This window comes from Aspergillus lentulus (genome assembly GCF_001445615.1).
Source record: "Aspergillus lentulus DNA, contig: Alt04, strain: IFM 54703, whole genome shotgun sequence".
Classification (NCBI taxonomy): Eukaryota; Fungi; Ascomycota; class Eurotiomycetes; order Eurotiales; family Aspergillaceae; genus Aspergillus; species Aspergillus lentulus.
The window spans coordinates 584,376-602,572 of NW_028322122.1; the positions used below are offsets into that span (position 1 = coordinate 584,376).

General features: G+C 52.1%; 6 protein-coding genes across 6 annotated transcripts; 4 read left to right on the forward strand and 2 right to left on the reverse strand.

The window, feature by feature from the left end:
- Nucleotides 1-382: 382 nt before the first annotated feature.
- ALT_1484 (crossover junction endodeoxyribonuclease) lies at nucleotides 383-3,180 on the reverse strand (the record flags this gene model as incomplete). Its single annotated transcript, XM_033558453.2, has 2 exons — nucleotides 383-3,020; nucleotides 3,167-3,180. 2 exons carry the CDS (start codon nucleotides 3,178-3,180, stop codon nucleotides 383-385), a joined length of 2,652 nt encoding a protein of 883 aa, XP_033414344.2.
- Nucleotides 3,181-3,609: 429 nt separating this feature from the next.
- ALT_1485 (putative actin-related protein RO7) lies at nucleotides 3,610-5,304 on the forward strand (the record flags this gene model as incomplete). Its single annotated transcript, XM_033558454.2, has 1 exon — nucleotides 3,610-5,304. The coding sequence occupies one exon, from the start codon at nucleotides 3,610-3,612 to the stop codon at nucleotides 5,302-5,304; it is 1,695 nt and encodes a 564-aa protein (XP_033414345.2).
- A 365-nt stretch (nucleotides 5,305-5,669) lies between these two features.
- ALT_1486 (aldose epimerase family protein) lies at nucleotides 5,670-6,905 on the reverse strand (the record flags this gene model as incomplete). The annotated part of the gene is made up of 1 exon (XM_033558455.2): nucleotides 5,670-6,905. One exon carries the CDS (start codon nucleotides 6,903-6,905, stop codon nucleotides 5,670-5,672), a length of 1,236 nt encoding a protein of 411 aa, XP_033414346.1.
- Nucleotides 6,906-8,159: 1,254 nt separating this feature from the next.
- ALT_1487 (putative AT DNA binding protein) lies at nucleotides 8,160-11,702 on the forward strand (the record flags this gene model as incomplete). Its single annotated transcript, XM_033558456.2, has 1 exon — nucleotides 8,160-11,702. The coding sequence occupies one exon, from the start codon at nucleotides 8,160-8,162 to the stop codon at nucleotides 11,700-11,702; it is 3,543 nt and encodes a 1,180-aa protein (XP_033414347.2).
- A 1,125-nt stretch (nucleotides 11,703-12,827) lies between these two features.
- Nucleotides 12,828-13,692, forward strand: ALT_1488 (uncharacterized protein; the record flags this gene model as incomplete). Its single annotated transcript, XM_033558457.2, has 2 exons — nucleotides 12,828-13,352; nucleotides 13,492-13,692. The coding sequence occupies 2 exons, from the start codon at nucleotides 12,828-12,830 to the stop codon at nucleotides 13,690-13,692; spliced, it is 726 nt and encodes a 241-aa protein (XP_033414348.2).
- Nucleotides 13,693-15,618: 1,926 nt separating this feature from the next.
- ALT_1489 (protein kinase domain-containing protein) lies at nucleotides 15,619-17,814 on the forward strand (the record flags this gene model as incomplete). The annotated part of the gene is made up of 1 exon (XM_033558458.2): nucleotides 15,619-17,814. The coding sequence occupies one exon, from the start codon at nucleotides 15,619-15,621 to the stop codon at nucleotides 17,812-17,814; it is 2,196 nt and encodes a 731-aa protein (XP_033414349.2).
- Between the last annotated feature and the right edge of the window lie 383 nt (nucleotides 17,815-18,197).

Genomic DNA, 18,197 nt, shown 5'->3' on the forward strand with positions numbered 1-18,197 from the left:
TCATATTTATACCACTTTATACATCGGTCCGTTACTTTTCCTTGACAGGTCTACAAGGATAGACACCATGGATTCCCTATAGACTGGGATGGTAATATACGATGGGACATCCGCAATCGTTGTTTCACACCTCCCGTTGATGGGCGCTTCCACTGTTGCTTGCTTGAAGATACTCTCCAAATCTCATTATGGTTTCCTTTCGTCGTCGCAATCAGTGCGACGTGTGTTATGAAGGGAAATGTACTTAAATTATAGAGCCAAATGAGAAAAAAACCAACACCAAATGACATGAAAATTAGACTCCAATATCCTTGGTATCCCCATAGACGCCAGAACACCGCAATCTGAGTGCCAATAAGTCAACTTTGAAGTCGGCAAAAAATCAGCTCAAGTCCAAAATGCTCACACGCGGGATGCGCTTCTTCTTTCTCTTTTCGTCACTGTTGGACGAGCCACGCTCTGTCTCCTCTGAAGCCAGCTCAGATTGGGACTTAGCCTCAGTCGTCCAGAACCCATCGCACACAATGACCGATTCTAGATGTGAGGAAGTCTGGCGAGGCCATGACACCTTACTGCTCGATTCGACTCGCTTTTCCTCCTTCGTTGTCGGCTCGAGCGCATCATCCGCGCACGGGTCCATTACCAACGTCTTTGGAGCACTTGGCGGCAGGCGTACACCGGGGGCCTTCACACATGAATGGTTTGCGGTCGGAGAGACGCTCTCCTTCGTTCGAGAGGAGCGCGCTGTTTGAGCTTCAGCGGCGAGAGCATGAACTTCATGCATTTTCAGCCCTCTTAGTGATCGAGCTTTGAGGCCGGTCGGTGTTTGCGCTAAAGTTTCTAATTGTTCATAAGGGCTTCCATCACTGAGTGTAACCGCAGACATAATTTCCTCCAACTCTTGAACTTCTACCCTCCTTCGAGGCTTAGCTGACGTCTTGACGGGCCTCGATTGCGTCTGCTGACGACTCTCGCTTCCAGGCGATGGTGGTGATACGACAGACTTTGTGTCTGAGTATAGATCTGAACCGGCGGAGTCATCGTACCTGGCATTGGAGTAACTCATTTTGATTCTAGCGGGAGACGTACGCGACGGAGAGGAATTGAAGACAGGCTCAGCACTTAAGAAGTCGAGAGTCTGCACCTCAACATCGCCGGAGCGTACACCCGCCCGCCGGCTCCCCATGCGAGATCGCGTGGCCACCGGATGTCGCTTGATGTCCGGCATGGAGGATATGGTGCAGGAAGAAGTAAATGAGTCAACCAAATAATCTACAGGCTGATATACTTGCGGCTGAATATCCAACCTGCGCTTATGACTATATGGGCCGTAGATTGGGCTAACCCTCATTAAGGCGTCTGGAGAACTCTCAGCACGCAGAAGCCCTGGCGCTGTCGAATTTCTTGGAGGAGTTGCGGACATTGCCGCCTCAAATAGTTGTGCGCCTTTGAACTCTGAGATGTCAGATCTCTGCTTGGTGAGTGTACCATACTTGAGGATGCTGCCTCGTTTCATGCCGGGGTCGATTGGTCCCTTCTTCTTGGGGCGTGTCTTCCGATTGCTTGACTTCTTCGGCGCGGAAGCCTTCTCGGCCTGTTCCTTTTTCCAGGTCTGCACGACCTCAGGCACCCCGATGGTGGCAATGGTCTCGAAGATCCAGACTTTTTCAGCGGCATAGGGGTCGAAACGCTTCGCGGTCCGCTTTTTAGTCGGCGACTGAACTGTAGCCTCTGTAAAGTCTTCCACATCCTCCTCTTCGTCCCCAGAAACAATTGTCGTTCCCTGGGAAGGAATTGGAGGATTAGGTTCCTCGGCGAGTAGGTTCAAACCAACGACATCTATCGGGACAATCTCCAACTGTAGCTCTGTCAGGCCATCAGTACTAAAGCTGGTTCGGCTCTTGTAGATCTTTTGCAACATTGGCACATCGCTGCCTGACAAGGAGGTATTCCCGGCAAAGGGTGACGGGCTTTTCTGCAAGCGAAGTCTATAGGAGACAAGAGGCTCTGCGAGCAACTTGATCACCTTCCTTGCCCCAGAACGATAATTCCACTCGAATGCATCGGCAGTGAATCTTCGCAGTTCGAGGACGTCGATTTCCTGATCCCAAGCATTCATCAGGCGGGATTTAAGCACTTCAATATCCTGTGGCGAGGACACCACGGGCTTGGCGTAATACGATAGGACTGCCATATCTGGAAACGACTCTGGAATGCGTACTGCTTTGTGCTTCGTCTGGAAATACCCGCTTTCGTTCTCGTCCAGCTCGTACTGTAGCCTTTCTCTCCATTCTTCTAGTTTCATGTCGAGTTCAGGCCCGTCGGATCTGATAGTGTCCAATAGATCTGCGCCAAAGCCTGCTCTGGCAATCTCCGCGGCCAACTTGCTGCCACACTTTGGAACTCCCGACGGCAAGTAGTCACCGCCACTGAGCATCGCGAATAGGATCATACCAGCACGGTCAAGCGGCACATTTGAGGGATGATCGCCATCACCACACATTCTGTAGCAGGTAATATGCGTGGCTGCGGAGGTGCCACTGCCACTCTCCTTGGAGAAATTCATAACGGTCAGGGTCGAGCCAAACATCAAGGCGTCAACATCGTTGCTCATGACGGCATCAACGACACCTGCTGTCTGCAATCTAGCACATTCAGCTTCGGCCTCACCTGGAGCATCGTGTCGAGGAAACTTGAACAGATCAATCAGAACCTTCGAGAGCCGGATGATGGGCGCGTTCCCGTAGCTGCGACCAGAGACCGCCTTGCCTCTTTTGAAGGGCGGTTTGTCCTTCCCATCATAAACAAATAGCGGACGGATAGGCAGCGCTAGGAACTTCAATAGTCTGTAAAACAGAGTTCGCAGCTCTGGATTTCGTCCACCTCGACCGGCCTGCACCTGGAACAGCCATATCGAGATATCCACGGCAATGCGTATGGGTCTTGAAGTCCGTTCCAAGTGGGTTATTGCCAGCTTGGACAAGGAAATCCGTTCTCCAGAGCCAATGGCATTGATGAGTCTGTCCCATGTTAGCTGATTTGCGGATTTATAGCTTCGTTGCTTTTTTGTTCAATGAGCGTTCTTATGTTGTGGTCCTAGGTTGTGCAATCCGAAATATATAGAGACCACGAAAGTATTTATTCTGAAAACGAGCTTTGCACCTACCCAGGAATCCCCATGAGACAGATCAGAGACCACGAGTAAAAGCCCAAAAAACAAAATCCAGAAATGGGCAGTAGTCTCGACTACTGTGAAGCAGGCAAAATATCCTGATTGTTGCCGTAGTGTTGTTTGTTGTTAACGTCGGGGAAGCTGATGCGACGGCCCGACAAAAGATCCGTCCAGAGAACAGGAGACGAGGGGAACTCTTTTCTCGGTTTCTCGCAATGAGGAGCTTGCACTTTGGGAGAGGTGAAAATTCCAGATCAATGAGTGTCCAATATTTTCCAGCGCTTGATGGTTAATTGGGCCCTTGGCTGGTGAGTTGCGCAGGGAAAGAATGACTCGCGGTTGGGCAACACTCAATCGATCCGTTCTCTGCGCTGTAAATTAGGAGTCAACAAGCTTCAAAGGAAGTTACCATCGAACAATATAGTTGCCACGAAGCAATGGCAACCCCGTCTACAGCCTCCCTTGATGACAAGAAGCGCTCTGTCCCCGTCAATACCAATTTCCCCTTGAACTTACGCCACAATCAAACTGGCAGACCGTCGTCACCTCATACACCTCAACAGCAGTTGCGGTCCAATAACTCTTCCTTTGCGAGCACCGGCTCGGGGGGCTCTTCCTTCCGCGGAGACGAAGATGCGATTATATTTGAACTTGGATCGCGGTGGCTTCGAGCTGGATTTGAGGGCGAAAGCATGCCTATATGTGTCGTTGGATATGGGCCAGAAGACTGGAGGAGAGCTGGCGACTATAGAGGATGGTTGAAGGGGACCAACAATACAAGCAGCTCACGGGGAGTCAAACCAGATGAATGGACTGGTGCATATGAACTGTGGAAAATGGATTTACGTGATGTCGACCTGGGGCTCATCGAGGACAAAATCGAACGGGTATTTCGGGAAACATACAACAAATATCTGCTGACAGATGCGGGTACATCACGATTGGTGCTGGTCATCCCGTCCATCATGCCACATCCGTTATTATCTTCGATTCTGTCGACTCTTTTCAGTCGCTGGCGATTCCCGAGTATTACCCTTCTTCCGAGCCCTGCAATGGCCGCGGTAGCAGCAGGGCTCCGCTCAGCATTGGTGGTAGATCTGGGATGGGCAGAAACTACTGTAAGCGGGCTGTACGAATACCGAGAGATTGCGGCCAAGCGAAGTACAAGAGCCATGAAGTCCTTGCTTCAAGAGACAGGGAAGATGCTCACTCGACTTGCCTCGGACGCCAGCCGGGAATCTGAAGTTGTGGACGACATAACCGTCAGCTTCGAGTACTGCGAAGAAGTCGTCAGTCGTTTTGCTTGGTGCAAGCCCCGGGTAGGTGACAATGCAGCTTCACCACCAGAATCGCACGAGGAGACTATCCCCGACTCTGTAGGCAACAGGATGGTGTCGATTCCGTCCCCATCGAATCCTAATTCGACCTATATTGATATTCCATTTTCGGCATTCGCGGAGCCGGTTGAAAAGGTCCTTTTCGCCAAGGAATCAGCGGAGCGCGATTTGGACGACGAGGAAAAGTCAATACCTTTGTTGGTTTACAACACGCTACTCCGCCTGCCGCCCGATGTTAGGGGCACATGTATGTCGCGGATAATATTCGTTGGAGGTGGTGCTACTATTCCCGGCATTCGACGGCGAGTCATCGACGAGGTGGCGGCTATGGTCAATACGTATGGCTGGAGCCCAGTCCGTGGCGAAGCGACCCAGAAAGTAGAGGAGAAGCTCCTAGCTTTGAGGCTGAAAGCGCCGGCACCCGCGAAGGGCGGTCGAGACAATACCATAGAGCCCTCTGAAAGTTCAGCGGTACCGGACACTCAAGAGAATGAGGCGCCCGAAGAAGAGGTAGATTTCATTGAGCAGAAGCTACGCCGTAGCAAGGACAAGGACATGAAACACCAGGTACATGGTATACTGCGCGAGGTGGAATCTCTGGGTGCCTGGGCCGGAGCTAGTCTTGTGGCAAGCCTCAAGATCAGGGGACAGGTGGAAATTGAGCGGGAGAAATACCTTCAGCATGGTCTTGCTGGTGCCAGCCGGGACTTGGATCATGGCCATGTTCCTGATCGACGTTCTGGTCTTCGAGCAGGCGGGGACCGGTCAAGCTGGACACTAGCAGCCTGGGGTTGAACTTGGGCAAGGACGTGTGTGACTATACGTTGGTTCGCAAGTCATGGACCTAAGATGAAATTTGACCTGTATATATGATACCCAGTGAGAATCGAAATAGTCTATTGATTTGGGAAGTATTATGGCAGACTCCTTATCTTCCAGATCGCTCTCCGATCGAGAAACAATAGAAGTGCAGCTACGAAGGAATGGTAGACAGCCAGCCGGATTATAACTTGAATAGCATTAGATTATTATGTACACTTTGAGAGACCGTCGATCTCAAAGCTGCTGGTATGTCAAAACAGAGCAGCGATATCACTTCGAACCTAACGTCAGCTAAGACAGTTCAACCACCAATTTTCACAGCGGACGACTCAAAAAGTCTAGACAGTGCCGAATTGATAAGTAGCCCAGTTGACGGCTGGACCATCATTGGGAGAGAAGATCTGCAGCGGCAATTGTCCCCATTCAGGGTGGTTGATGCCATCAATCCAGCCCTCAGGCTCGATAACCACGCAGCCATACTGCATGACGTTCTTTGCGCCTTCCTTGCCCTCTTCCTTATTACGCTTCTCCTGCGACGGCTTGATGGGGAGGTAGTCCATCTTGGCGTTGTCGCAGGTATAGATTTGCAGAGCGGGCATGTTGGACGCTACTTCGAGGCTGATACCGGTTGCGCTGGAGTTCATGCGGACGATGGGGACCAGCGAGTCCGGAGCTGCGTATTGAGGGGGTCGGTCGACGAGCCAGCAGGTATCGTAGCCGGTGCAGTCTGTGCCGCACATACCGTAGGTATCCTTGAGATCGGCGCCGATGAGCTTGCCCTCGGTGAAATCGGGGGCGCCGTTGAACGCGTCTACGGTAAGGATGGTGCCGTTGGGGATGAGGATGCCATCTGTGGCGATAAGGCGGTTGGAGTAAGGGAGTTGCAGGAAGGTGTCATTCAGGACATTAGGGGCCTTGAAGGCATTGAGGTTCCAGTAGATGTGGTTAGAGAGCATGATGGGAGTCGCCTCCGTCAGGGCAAGGGAGACCAGTTTGGTGGTCAGCTGCGGGAGACCCTTTGGGTTCTGCGGAGTGACAGTCGTGTCGACACTGTACACGGCGTGGGTGATGACGTCTCCGGGGAAGTCCTCCCAGCCTTGATCGAAGAGAGTAAAGGTGACGGAAGACTTGGAGTGTGCTGTGACAGTCCAGTTCCGTTGGTCGTAGCCCACCTTGCCTCCGTGGAGAGTATCAGTGCCGTTGTTCTCATTCTCCGGCACATGGTACTCATTCGTGCCGATGGTGAACGTGCCGTTCTTGATGCGATTGGCGTACCGACCCACAACAGCACCGAAGAAGGTGTGGACTGTCTCTGTGTCATTCAGGTAGGCCTTAGGATCATCGTAGCCAATGACGACATCCTGCTCCTTGCCATCGCGATCCGGGACCATCAGAGATATCAGCCGTGCTCCATATGGAATCAGCTTGGCAGTGATGTTTTCCGCGCTGATGGTGTAGACCTTGAAGGGATCTGTAGCTGAAGTGCTGGACGAAGAAGAGGAGCTCGACTGCGTACTCTGAGCCAAAACTGGCAGTCCATAAAGGACTGCCGAGAGATAGTGCTTGACATGCATCCTGAGCCCCAGTAGAATAGTGATAGTGATGAAGAAGGAGCAGTAAATGATCAAGACACGAGGTGTTATCCGAGCAGGACACAGCAAAGAACGAAAGCAGCCACGAAGAGGGGGTGTGCGTCGGTTAAATAATGGGGAGGTATTCATAATCCCCTAGCAAAAACAATAAAACGTCACTGCTGGTAGTAGGCACCATTCACCTCATGATGCTACTCCGTGCGGGGGAAACAAAGCGCAGGAACCAGCAGGAAGCTGGGGTAGGCCCGAACCCTCTTGTGCTTCACTGATTTGCTGAGATGACTCGTAAATTTACCGAGAATGGACGTAGTCAATGGCAAGCTTCCAGTTGTCTCGGGGGCTTTGGTTGACTAGCCCCGAATGTGCAGGGATCCGTGCCGCGTGCAGTCACCAGCTACCTTGTTTCCTGCCAACAAGCTCGACGGAACCAGTTGGGGCGGAGGTGTCAGTGAATGGAAGATTCTACTGGAGGATCCAGCCGGTAGCAGTTGTGGGTTGAGCGAAATGAATTTCTCCGTGTATATTGCTCTCAATGCTCCAGCAACAGTTAAGCAATACGCCCCCTAAACACCGTTAATCTAGCTTTGGCTAGTGAGTGCCTGAGGTCAACAAGGCCGCAAGGCGGCGAGGCAAAAACCGCGTGGTTGGATCTCGGACAGTACGCTAGACCTTTACAGGCAATTCCGGTGGGGGATTTCAAGTTCCATTTGCGGGGAAGGGAAAAAGGCTTGTCGATCATTTTCCTAGTTTCTCCTCTTGGTCGAGAATAAGATGCTCCCGGGAGGTAACTGAGAGGAACTGGTTGACCAGCAACGACTTTTGCTGGCTTGTACGTGGAGTAAAGGAGTGATGATGAAAAACACTCACTTTTCATTCTTGAATGTTTCCATTGAAGCATTTTGGTAAAGTCGACCGACCACTGCAGCCATGGCCTCTATGACTGACCGTACTCGGAACGGAACAGATATTTACCGATTATGTAATACCGACGCGTCCCCTCGCATTCAGATCGGCCCGGACCCTCGGCCTGCCTGATCGGGAGACTTGTTTATGTTGGATATGCGGACTCTTAGGGTCGAATCCAGAATGATGACAGCTGATTTGGTTTGTTGATGATGATGAATTCTGAATAGTTGTGTTGGCAAAACAGCCTCTGTAAATTGCTATTCTTGCGCGACGCGCTTTGCGGCACGGTCGCCCCCTCCTCATGAACCGCATTGTTTGTTGCATGGCGCAATGTTCTCCCAAAGTTCCAGCTCTTCTCCAGACATTCTTGGCCCCCCTGGCGACGCCGATTATTTGATATCATCTCCGATCAGACCTTTCTCCGGTCGCCAGAGCTTCATGTCGCCAGCCAATTTTAAGCTCCTTCAGACCCCGCGGACGGGCAAGGGAAAGCGGTCGCGCATCAATCTTAGTCCGGCCAAGGGCGCGCACTCGATTCGATTCGACGATGTCCTGCTTCCTGTGTCCCCGACTAGGCAGTTGAACGGTCGACAGCGATCATTATCTCCAGAAAAGGCACAGGCGGATGGAAACTTGAGCCCGTGGAGGATCCGAGTAACACTCGAGGCAACACAAGACGAGGAAATGAATCAAGGGAGCCCGGCGCGCAAGCGGCCGAGGCCGCCGACGGCTACGACAGTCAAAATACCGCTCAAGGATGCCGAAGATCATGCGGAACAGTCACCGAAAAGGCGCAGAGGGCGACCAAGGAAGTCGGACATACGGGAACAGGATGCTACGCCTACAGCAGGCAGTCCTGGGCACACACCGGGCCCAGCAGGCGGAAGTGGGCAGAAGAGAAAGCGAGGTCGACCAAGGAAACAGTCTCTCAATCCGGATACGGTAGAGGGCGATAAGCAAGTGGCTGATTCGGGGGATCATCAAGACACCCGGCCCGTTGAGCCTGAACTGGAGGCCGGACAACGATGGAGTCCGTTGAACCTTGCTGGGGACGCAGACTCGGAGGACGACGCTTTGCCGGAGGGTTTCATGCCCGTCGACGCCTTTCCAGAAGACAACAACATGGGGCAACCCGATGCAGCCGCTTGGGATCGGAGCTCCCCCCGAATACATAATGAGCGTACGTATGATACACCAGATGTGACTGCAGTGGATCAGATATACGGACAAAACCATGATGAAGAACCGCAGTCGACCCCCTCAAAAATGCCATCGCCCTCTCGAGAAAGCCAAGGATTCTCACCAGAAAATACACTGCATGCTGGTCATACACCCAGGCCGCCACGCTCATACCCAAGTCCAACCTCCTCTCTGGGTGACGATGACAGGGCGGTCCAAGTTGAATCTAGGGCACATTCCAGCCAGGAACAAAATACGACTCGTCCTACAAATGATCCAACAGAAGAACATAGGGAGTTTGATTCTATCATGGAAAGCGAAGGCTTTAGCATGGTTTCATTGGATACACTACCCTCGGTCAAACAACACGGGCTGAGCATCAACTCGCAGAATGGCAACGGTGCTCTGAAGCCCTTCCTAGCCCGAGAGAAGATGGCGAATACGGAGAAATCGAAGCGCAAAGTGTCAAGCCTGAATCTGAATCCCAGGATGGATTCCCCAGATGTAGAGGTGGAAAAAGAACCGAGATTGCAGGCAACCGAGCCTCAAGCATTGCCCGTGTCCGCCAAGAAAAGACAGTCTGCGCCTATATTGCGTGAATCCCCTGCTCCAGCTTTTATTCCCAAGCAAAGAAACCCGCTTGCAAGGCTGGCTCGAATTATCCGCGCAGGCGTAGCCCTTGAAGGCACCCTTCGGCGTCCATACGAGGGGGCACCTGTGCCCACGCCTGGTACGCCGGATCTGAGAGAACAAATTTCTAGTCTGGAAGCACCCAAAAGGCGGCTAGAGCTCTTGTTCAGCGACTTACACCCGAGAATGAGACGAGAACTGCGCGCAGGCTTGGGGTTCGCACAGGAGCTCGCAAAGAGGAGGAGAAAGACGGAGATTGAACGGGCGAGACAAACGGCATCAGCAGAAGCAAGATTGATGGGCAATGCCAGAGGCGCAGCCACAACTCCTCAACAGGTACTCAGCGGAACTGCTGTGAAGGACACTCCGAGTACAGAAATGAAACGGCGACTGGAGGAATGGCAGCGGGAGAGGGAAGCCGTGAGCCGAGAGATCCAAATGGCAAACGCCAGTCAAGTCATTGTGGTTGACAGTGACACGACGGGGCCACCGAGTCCGGAGATTGACGCGAACGGCAACAAAATGGGGGGCCAGTCAGACGAGGAGGCTGATCCCGGGGGTTCCCATGGGCAAGAGTTGGGAGATTACGAGGCCCGGGAAGTGTATGACGAAGACAGACGCGACCAGGATGTGGATCCAGGTGAATCGCCGCAGCATGACTTTGAAGCTGATCAGGCTGAAGAGGTTTACGAGGAGGAAGACGAAGAGGGCTATGAGGATATCTGGCAGCAAGAAGCGAGAGACCATAGCAACATCTCGCATCGCTCGTCAACGCTGCACGGAAGGGAAAATGATGACGTCGAAGCACGTCAAGAATCTAACCCATCGGAGAGCAGCCCTGCGCCAGGCGAGCCTAGGGGAATCTTCTCTCCAAAGTCGTGGACGTACGACAACGCTAAGGTGCCGTTTTTGGGCCATTCGCGCGTCAAGAAACTGCGCGAGGAGACAGTGGATCTCTCCGCTGTGCTTCGTGGGGAGGAAACCCCTCGGCACATTCGTCGCTATTACGGTCAAAGCAGCCCTGAAAAAAGTGCGAATGGAGATTCACCGGAGCAGCAACGATCAAATCTCGATTTTCTGGAAGATAATGCGGAAGATTATGTTATCGAAGACGACCAAGGTTCACGCATCTATCTGGAATCAAGCCCTAACAGGGCTTCGGATGATGACACATTTCAAATCGACCCTACTACAAGGCACGAGAGCGAAATGCAACGTGCCGATCAGATGGCGGAGGAGATCGAGGACGAGCATATTCCAACTACCGCGCTAGCCGACACACGTTCCGCCTACGAAGAAAACAGTACTACTCCTGCACAGAATCGAGAGTTCGGTGGAGATGGTCAGGCATCAACCTGGTTTCAGAAGATTACTAGTCTTACACCCGGTTGGCTGAAAGCTCCAGTTCGAAAGTCGTTTGGACCAGCCAGTCCTGGGTCCGAAGAAGTCTCGGAAGAGGAGCCTGAGGAGGAGCCTGACGTCAGATCAGCCAACGCACAGACGCTTCTTGACGATCAACTGTATCCCAAAGAGACGCATGAAACATCAAGGCAGGGTCTGCAGTCCCCGGAGCAGAATAACGCGCAGCCGGACTCGCCTATGTCAAGTGCCGTTCGACCCGTCGAAGAAGTCAGGGTCGAGACCTACGAACCTCACTTTCCGCTCGCTGTCTCAGGATATTTCACAGACAATCACTACCTTCTCCTACGACGATTATATCGATTGGCAAAACGTCATCCAGAACGGTTTCCTTACTATCCAGCACCTGGCCGCTCTGACATCATTGGTGATTGGATTTGGACATCGGACGGTGAGCATGGGGTGCGTGTTACCGAGACCCAGTTTGCCATCATTGACCGATTTGTGCAAGAGCTGGCTCGTGGCGACCTGCAGGCAGGTGGGACGGGCCAGATTGGCTGGACAGAAGCAGATATGCATAGAAGACTGATCAGTATAATCATTGGCGAGCGGATCAGAGAGGAAATGAAAGCAGAGATGGGCGACAAAACGTCAGCTCAGCAGATTGGAGGTAGAGAAGCCGCTCTCACGGCGTGGCGTGGATGATTGTTCATCTATCACCCTCGACGTTGATCGTCGTCTCCGGTTTTGGCTCTCTCTTTTGGTTCCTGTGCAATGAAGTTCTTGAGTTTTGATCTGTTCCGGGTTACATACTGTCGGGCTATTACGGACCCGGTGGACCAATGACTGCATACGCCGCCAGTTGGGTTGTCAAACATGGTTTTTCTTTTGGTTTGTCATTGTGATACCTCATTTCGATTGACGTACTATTCCCCTCTCGTTTGGTTTTCCGTGCAGATTGGACTTGATTGGGCATTGACTAAGTCAGCTGCTCGTGGAGTACAGTGGTGGGTCTTCTTTGCCAATATGTTTGGTCTCTATTTTATTGCACAATATCATTGGACACGATGTGTATATGACTCGACTCGCCTTTACTTTTATTTTGCTTGTATTCCACTGTCTTGTTGGGCCACTCAGAACCTACCTGTTCTGGTCGGCACGACGTCTCTCCTGGTAGAATGGCTTAGGTGGGCCAAGGGGTATGGAGTTCGTATCTTGGATCGTTCCTGAAAAGAAATTCTGGCAACTTCGATGATGCTTCTGGTGTCGGCTTAAATGGGGACGGGGACCATGTATCGTGACCTGTTCCTTGTTTGAGCGGCGAATCCGTTGCTGTGAGCCTGCCACGCCATGCAGCGCCTGGGCCTGAGCTGGCATGGCCGTAAGAGAGCAAAGCACGGCGACTGTAGAGATCTAGACTGACACGACGAGATTGTGCTACCCGTGATTGGTGAGCCGTCGCATTGGGGTTCCGACCAGGCTGCAGGTCTGGGAGAGAGCAGCCAAACAGAGCGCGGAGAGGACTGGCTAGCCTATTGTAGACGGGTGATGCAGTGCGTCAGTGTGAGGCCTGACTTTTTTTTGGATGTGACATATTGTGCAGTATAGGATGAGTGAAGCCCTCTCAATGGCTGAGGCATAGCAATTATGGTTATCGCGGCCGATTCGAAGCAGTATTTTCTTTTGGTTCTCTGGATCGTCCTGGGAGAGAAAGAGATTTAGTATGGGTATAAATAGAGAGAGGTAAGCACATGGTTACTCCGGATATTACCTAGTCAATCATCGACCTCTTTCCTCATTTATCCCATTTCCACTGCACATTCAACCCACATGGCTACCAAGATGGGCATGGGCCACACCGTCAAATGCGTCTTCCGCCTGGCGTTTTTGCTCAAGAAAGCCGAGCGCTCATTCCACCAAAAGGGCAAAGCAGTCGATCACAGCCATTCCGCAGTGCCCTCCCTGACCTTACCCAACATCGAATGCTCAGACCAGGGACTCGGGCCCCTCTGCAAAGAGACGGGAATGGACGACTACGACGAGGATACTTTCTCCAGCAGCGACACCAACACGAACACTGACACCGACACCGACACTTCCAGCGTTTTCACCCCTGATCTGGCGGTGAGGGCGCAACCCTCAGACGCAGAAGTAGATGCAGGTAGCAGCAGCAGCAGTAACCATCCCCATAACGGTTACCGGAAACGCCTCGTCCGCATCGTTAGCTTCAAGAGCATCGCGCACGAGCGCTCGCGGTGGTCCTCGTCGCAGGAGCGCGAACTCGCGATTGCGGAGCACGAGCTGGCGCGGTGTCAGAAGGCGTGGAGTTCGGAGCAGGAGCTGTGGTTGGAATATGTGGGTTACCAATTGACGTCCGATACTGTCGTAAACAGCCATCTCCCTTTTTCATTTTCATTTTATTTACCAACAAGCTCGAGGAATGGTGTAGATGACTAACGGGTTGGTGATGATTTCACCGGCTTTCCATGACCAGATTAAGATCCTCCTGGAAGAGAAAGAAGCGCACGAGGAGTTCCTCAGCCACCGGGCGAAGCAGACTGGGGATGAGCAGCTGCATTTCCGGAAGGCCTGGAGGAGTCGCCGGGCTGGGGAGGAACAGCGAGGTCGGACGCAGAGTCGCAGTGGGTTGCGGGCGTTGAGGGGGAGCAGGAGTGGGAAGAGGAGAGGGGAATGAACTGTAGGTTGAGTGATGATCTGCTTAATTCATATCAATTTGTTTTGTTCATGAGGAGTTGCGATGGAAGTATGGTGAAACTGAACAGAGTATGCCAGACTAGGGAATGGATATGATGTGACAGGAGTATCTCAAGCCTGTCTTTTTCCTGCTTGTCCCAGCTTATCCACTTGCCTCTTTCAACGCAAGGAAAAGAAACACAATGGAGAGAAAATGTCATGGCTTGTTATCAAACTTCAACTAGCTTCTCACTAGACAATTGAACTAGAGAATAAAGGACGATAAGCGGAAGCGTAGACCAGTGGGTTTCAACGGTCAATACCACTCCACTTCAAGATCTCCTCGGGCGACGGGCGAACTGCAGTTCTGCGCTACGTTAATAATGATACCTTAGCGATAATGATAATATCCACTGTCCACGCGGTTGGCGCCGGAGTTTCGACGGAGAAGGATCTCCAGTCAGTGCATGTAATAGTCAATACTCCGTATACCGGAGATCATCAGGATCAATTTCTTGAGTCTGGCGGATCGACAAAAGCAAACAATATCTAGAATCCATATAATGCAGTTGTTGTTGATCAACTGAGAGAGTGTCAATACCTTCATCATCTGACATGGAATCAATATAAATGGCTCGAAACCTGTCGACATGTCTTATCAGTTCCTTGGATGGACGTCAGACTAATAATATCTCTTACCAACTGATAAGAACCTAGATAGCTATTACTAGCCGCGTCTTCCTTTCTCTCAGTTCTTCTCTTCGCACTGAACTGATGCTTAGAGAGTCCAATGTGTCGCACAGTATCCTGTTCCGAGCCGAGCATGTATGCTTCTAGTGTACTCCAAATTAGAATTCAGCTTCATGATTGTGGACTGTGTTACTGAGTTGAAAGACGCAGACGTACTTCTGAATCTACATACTGGCCATGATTCATCCAGTATCAACCACCCTAAACCGCCGAGGAGATACAGGAAAGTTGGTGTAGATAAGTGACAGAAGTCCTGGAATCCATCCTGAGGCGTACTTCAGGCATCAACAAATCACGTTGCCTTGTATCACCATCACTTCCCATTCTCCATCATCCTTCATTATCCATCAACTTGACCTCTCTCCACATATCTTCTTCATCAAATCCTTTTAATATACATCCCTGTTATATTCATTCGGCTATAGCCCTAACTCATCCTCATTTGAATCATTCTCCGGAGTTCCCCACTGTACTACTAAAAAATACCTACCTTTCCTACGGTATCCGGATTGTTATCTCTCCCCAGGCTCCACCATTGCCCATTCGTTCGAAGTCTGGAAGACCACTATCTATAGCCTACCTTTGCTTTTTCGGCTTTGAAGATTATTCTCTTGTTCTTTTGCTCTATGGAGCACTTGGCTCAATCATGGCACTCCCTGTCATCGTCAGCTTCGACCCTTCGGTCACCCAGTACCTCATCCCACAAACTCATCTACTTACCTCTCCTTCCTCATTTGTCTTGTTCATTTCCTCTCACCCATGGTCAGTCTTGGGCCTGATTTGCCGCTATTGACGCCTCTCAATAATGCCCTGCCGTACCCCTTGCTGAGTGCAAGATAAGCCTCGTGTCAACCAGTAGGTTATTGTTCCGTTCATTCGGGGTCCTTTAACTACATTTCCCGATATCTCTTTCTAGAAAGCATTTTATTCCACGATTTATCCCTCCCCCTCCCTCATTTGTGGGCCCCTGTGAATATGACAGGATGCTGAAAATCCCGCTGACGCCTGCAAGGAGAATCATTATGCATGACTGCGGAGTCGTGTTACATGTAATCATTCTAATAGTCTAGACTTCCTCTATTCCCGATCAATATCACCATACCTCTGATCGTATATTAATACCCATCGCATCATCGGGATTCTTTTCCTCGCCGGCTCGGTTCGCCATGCGCCGACAATGTCGGTAACAACGTCCCTTTGGTGGCCCGAAGATCGAATCCAAGCCACTCTATGTCCGGAGTATGTCTTTGGTCATCTTCCGTCCGATCTTTTGCCTCGTCTTGTGGCTCCTTTACCTTGGGGAGAGGGCCTTACCAGTGAGACATATCTCGACTGGATCCTCCACAAGGCCAGCAGACTCTTTCTGATCCTAGTCGACATCGGCATCCCTGAGCGCATCTTCTCCCTGGTTGACGAGTCATTCGACGACGCAGACTTGCCAATTGCAGCCCACAGTGTCGATCGTCTGAAACTCTCCCTTGATGACGAGAATCCGACGCTAGATACCAAGTTCTTCCATGCCCAGTGGCGTTTCCTCGTCCGAGGGATCAATCAAGGTGATCATATCAAGTATACCGAGAACGAAGGCGTTCCTGTCGAAGTGATACGCAACGAGGCGGCGCTGGCGCGAGAAGGGATCGAGAAAGTCGTTCTGGCTGGCGCGGTCTGTCGGGTATATCTGCGGACCCAGGTTACCGTCGGAGGCGCGCCGCATTTCTTTGAGGAACAGGAGGTTCTGGACGAGATTCGCTCCTTGCGACGGTTATCTCATGATCACGTCTTTTCCATTTACGCTTCTTACTTTGTTGATGATACCATGTGCATTCTGTTTTCCGGTATATACGATCGTACCCTGATGTCCTTTCTCACCGATGTTCCCCAAACTTTCAAACGCCTGCCCAAGAATCGACGCCGCGAGATCCTGATTAACTGGCCGCACTGTCTAGTTGATGGGCTGGGATGGTTGCATGCTCACAACCAAGTCCATGGCGCCATCCGGCCGTCGAATGTCCTGATTGGCTCGGAATACCGTATCTTCCTCGGCCAGTTTGAGGCACTCGATACGTTACTGCCACCTGCCAAAATAGACGACGTCGAATCGTATCAGTACGGAGCCCCAGAGCGCTGGGTACGTGCGGCTACCGTTCAGGATACCGGCTCGACTCGAACAGCTCTTCCATCTGGTGGTCGCACGGGTCGACGTCAGCCATCATCCCGCCTTGGAAGACTGAGCCTGTTCTCGAGAGGCTCGGGCTCTGATGACGCGGTGGACCGTTCGCTGAGCCCACGAGCTGATTCTGTCACCTCCCATGGCACCGCCATCCGCATTGGAGGACTGCCCGATTCACCGACGCGATTTTCTTTCGCGCTGTCTTCATCGTCCTCCGGGTCCAGCGGAAGCGCTCGCAAACGGGTTGTCACCTCAGTCAAGCGGCCTGTCTTATACACTCCATCTATCACCTCGTCCAACTCCTCCGGCTCCTCAGGTCGCTCCGCTTCTACGGTCCTCGGTCCCGCCCGACTCCCAGGCACGCGACTGAAAACCGCCGTGGTACAGACTTGGCAGTCCCGACAGACAGACCCCGAGGCATCGGACATATTCTCTCTCGGAGCCGTGATCCTTGACATCTTCACACACCTTTGCAAGCGCAAGATTACCGCCTTCGCGCACCACCGGGGCGCAAAGAACAGGACCGCCGGCCGCGGAGGAGGCGTCGCGGACTGCTCGTTCCATCTGGACCGGAATATCGGCCAGGTAAGTTCGTGGATCGCCCTGTTGGAACACGACGCGAGGAAACGGAAGGATCCCGTTTTCCGCGCCGTCGAACCAATGCTCGCCGTAGTGCGAAGCATGCTAGACAAGGAACCAGGCAACCGGCCCTCAGCCACACGAGTGGAAAGCCGCTTCGCCGCCGCCCTGCGCCAGATAGGCGACTCGGTTGCTCTGCACTGCACGTCCAAGTTGCACGTCCACGCCGCCGAAGCATCCAAGACGCAGACCATCCCGCAGCACGAACTCTCAGAGTCGGAGACTCCGGCCCCTAGTTCAACCCAACCCAAACTCACTCTCACACCATGCCCTCCCCAACCAGCAGAGCAACGGACAGACTCCCCTCATCACTCGGAACGATCACCCGCTATCTCGCGACACCGTTGTCCATCTCCATCTCCATCAGTGGCCGGCAATGCTGGTTACACAGACTGGGCAGACACCTACACGTACAGCGACGATGACTCCGACCAGGAAAGCAGCGAATACACCCCTTCCTCTTCATCACTCAGGGTCCCCTGGCCAATGCCACCAGACGGACCCTTGAGACCAGCGCCCTCCCGGAATTTTATGCTGGGCTACGGAGTTGCAATCACTGATTGATAGAGTCTCACGACTATCCTTCATTGCAACTTTATAGCCTGACGCAGCTCAAGGCGTCTACTCCTTGCGCGCCATTGTTTCCCTAACATACCTGAGTCCGACTGTGGTTATCCCCTGTAGCTGAGCGTATTTGTTTTTATCCCTTTTTTCTTTTGCCTCGTCATTGCTGGAAGCAGTATTCTCTGGAGCCCATTTCTTGTATACCCATCCGATTATTACTATTTACTTCTTGCTGCCAGAGTAGTGTTTGATTGGAATCTTTTACACAAACACGGGGTTCCTAGGCGGTCCCGACGTCGGAGATGAACGAGCGTCAATGTTCATGACTTGGAATATTATGGCTTTCTCTGTAACTATACTGAATTATAGCCTTTTTAACCGTC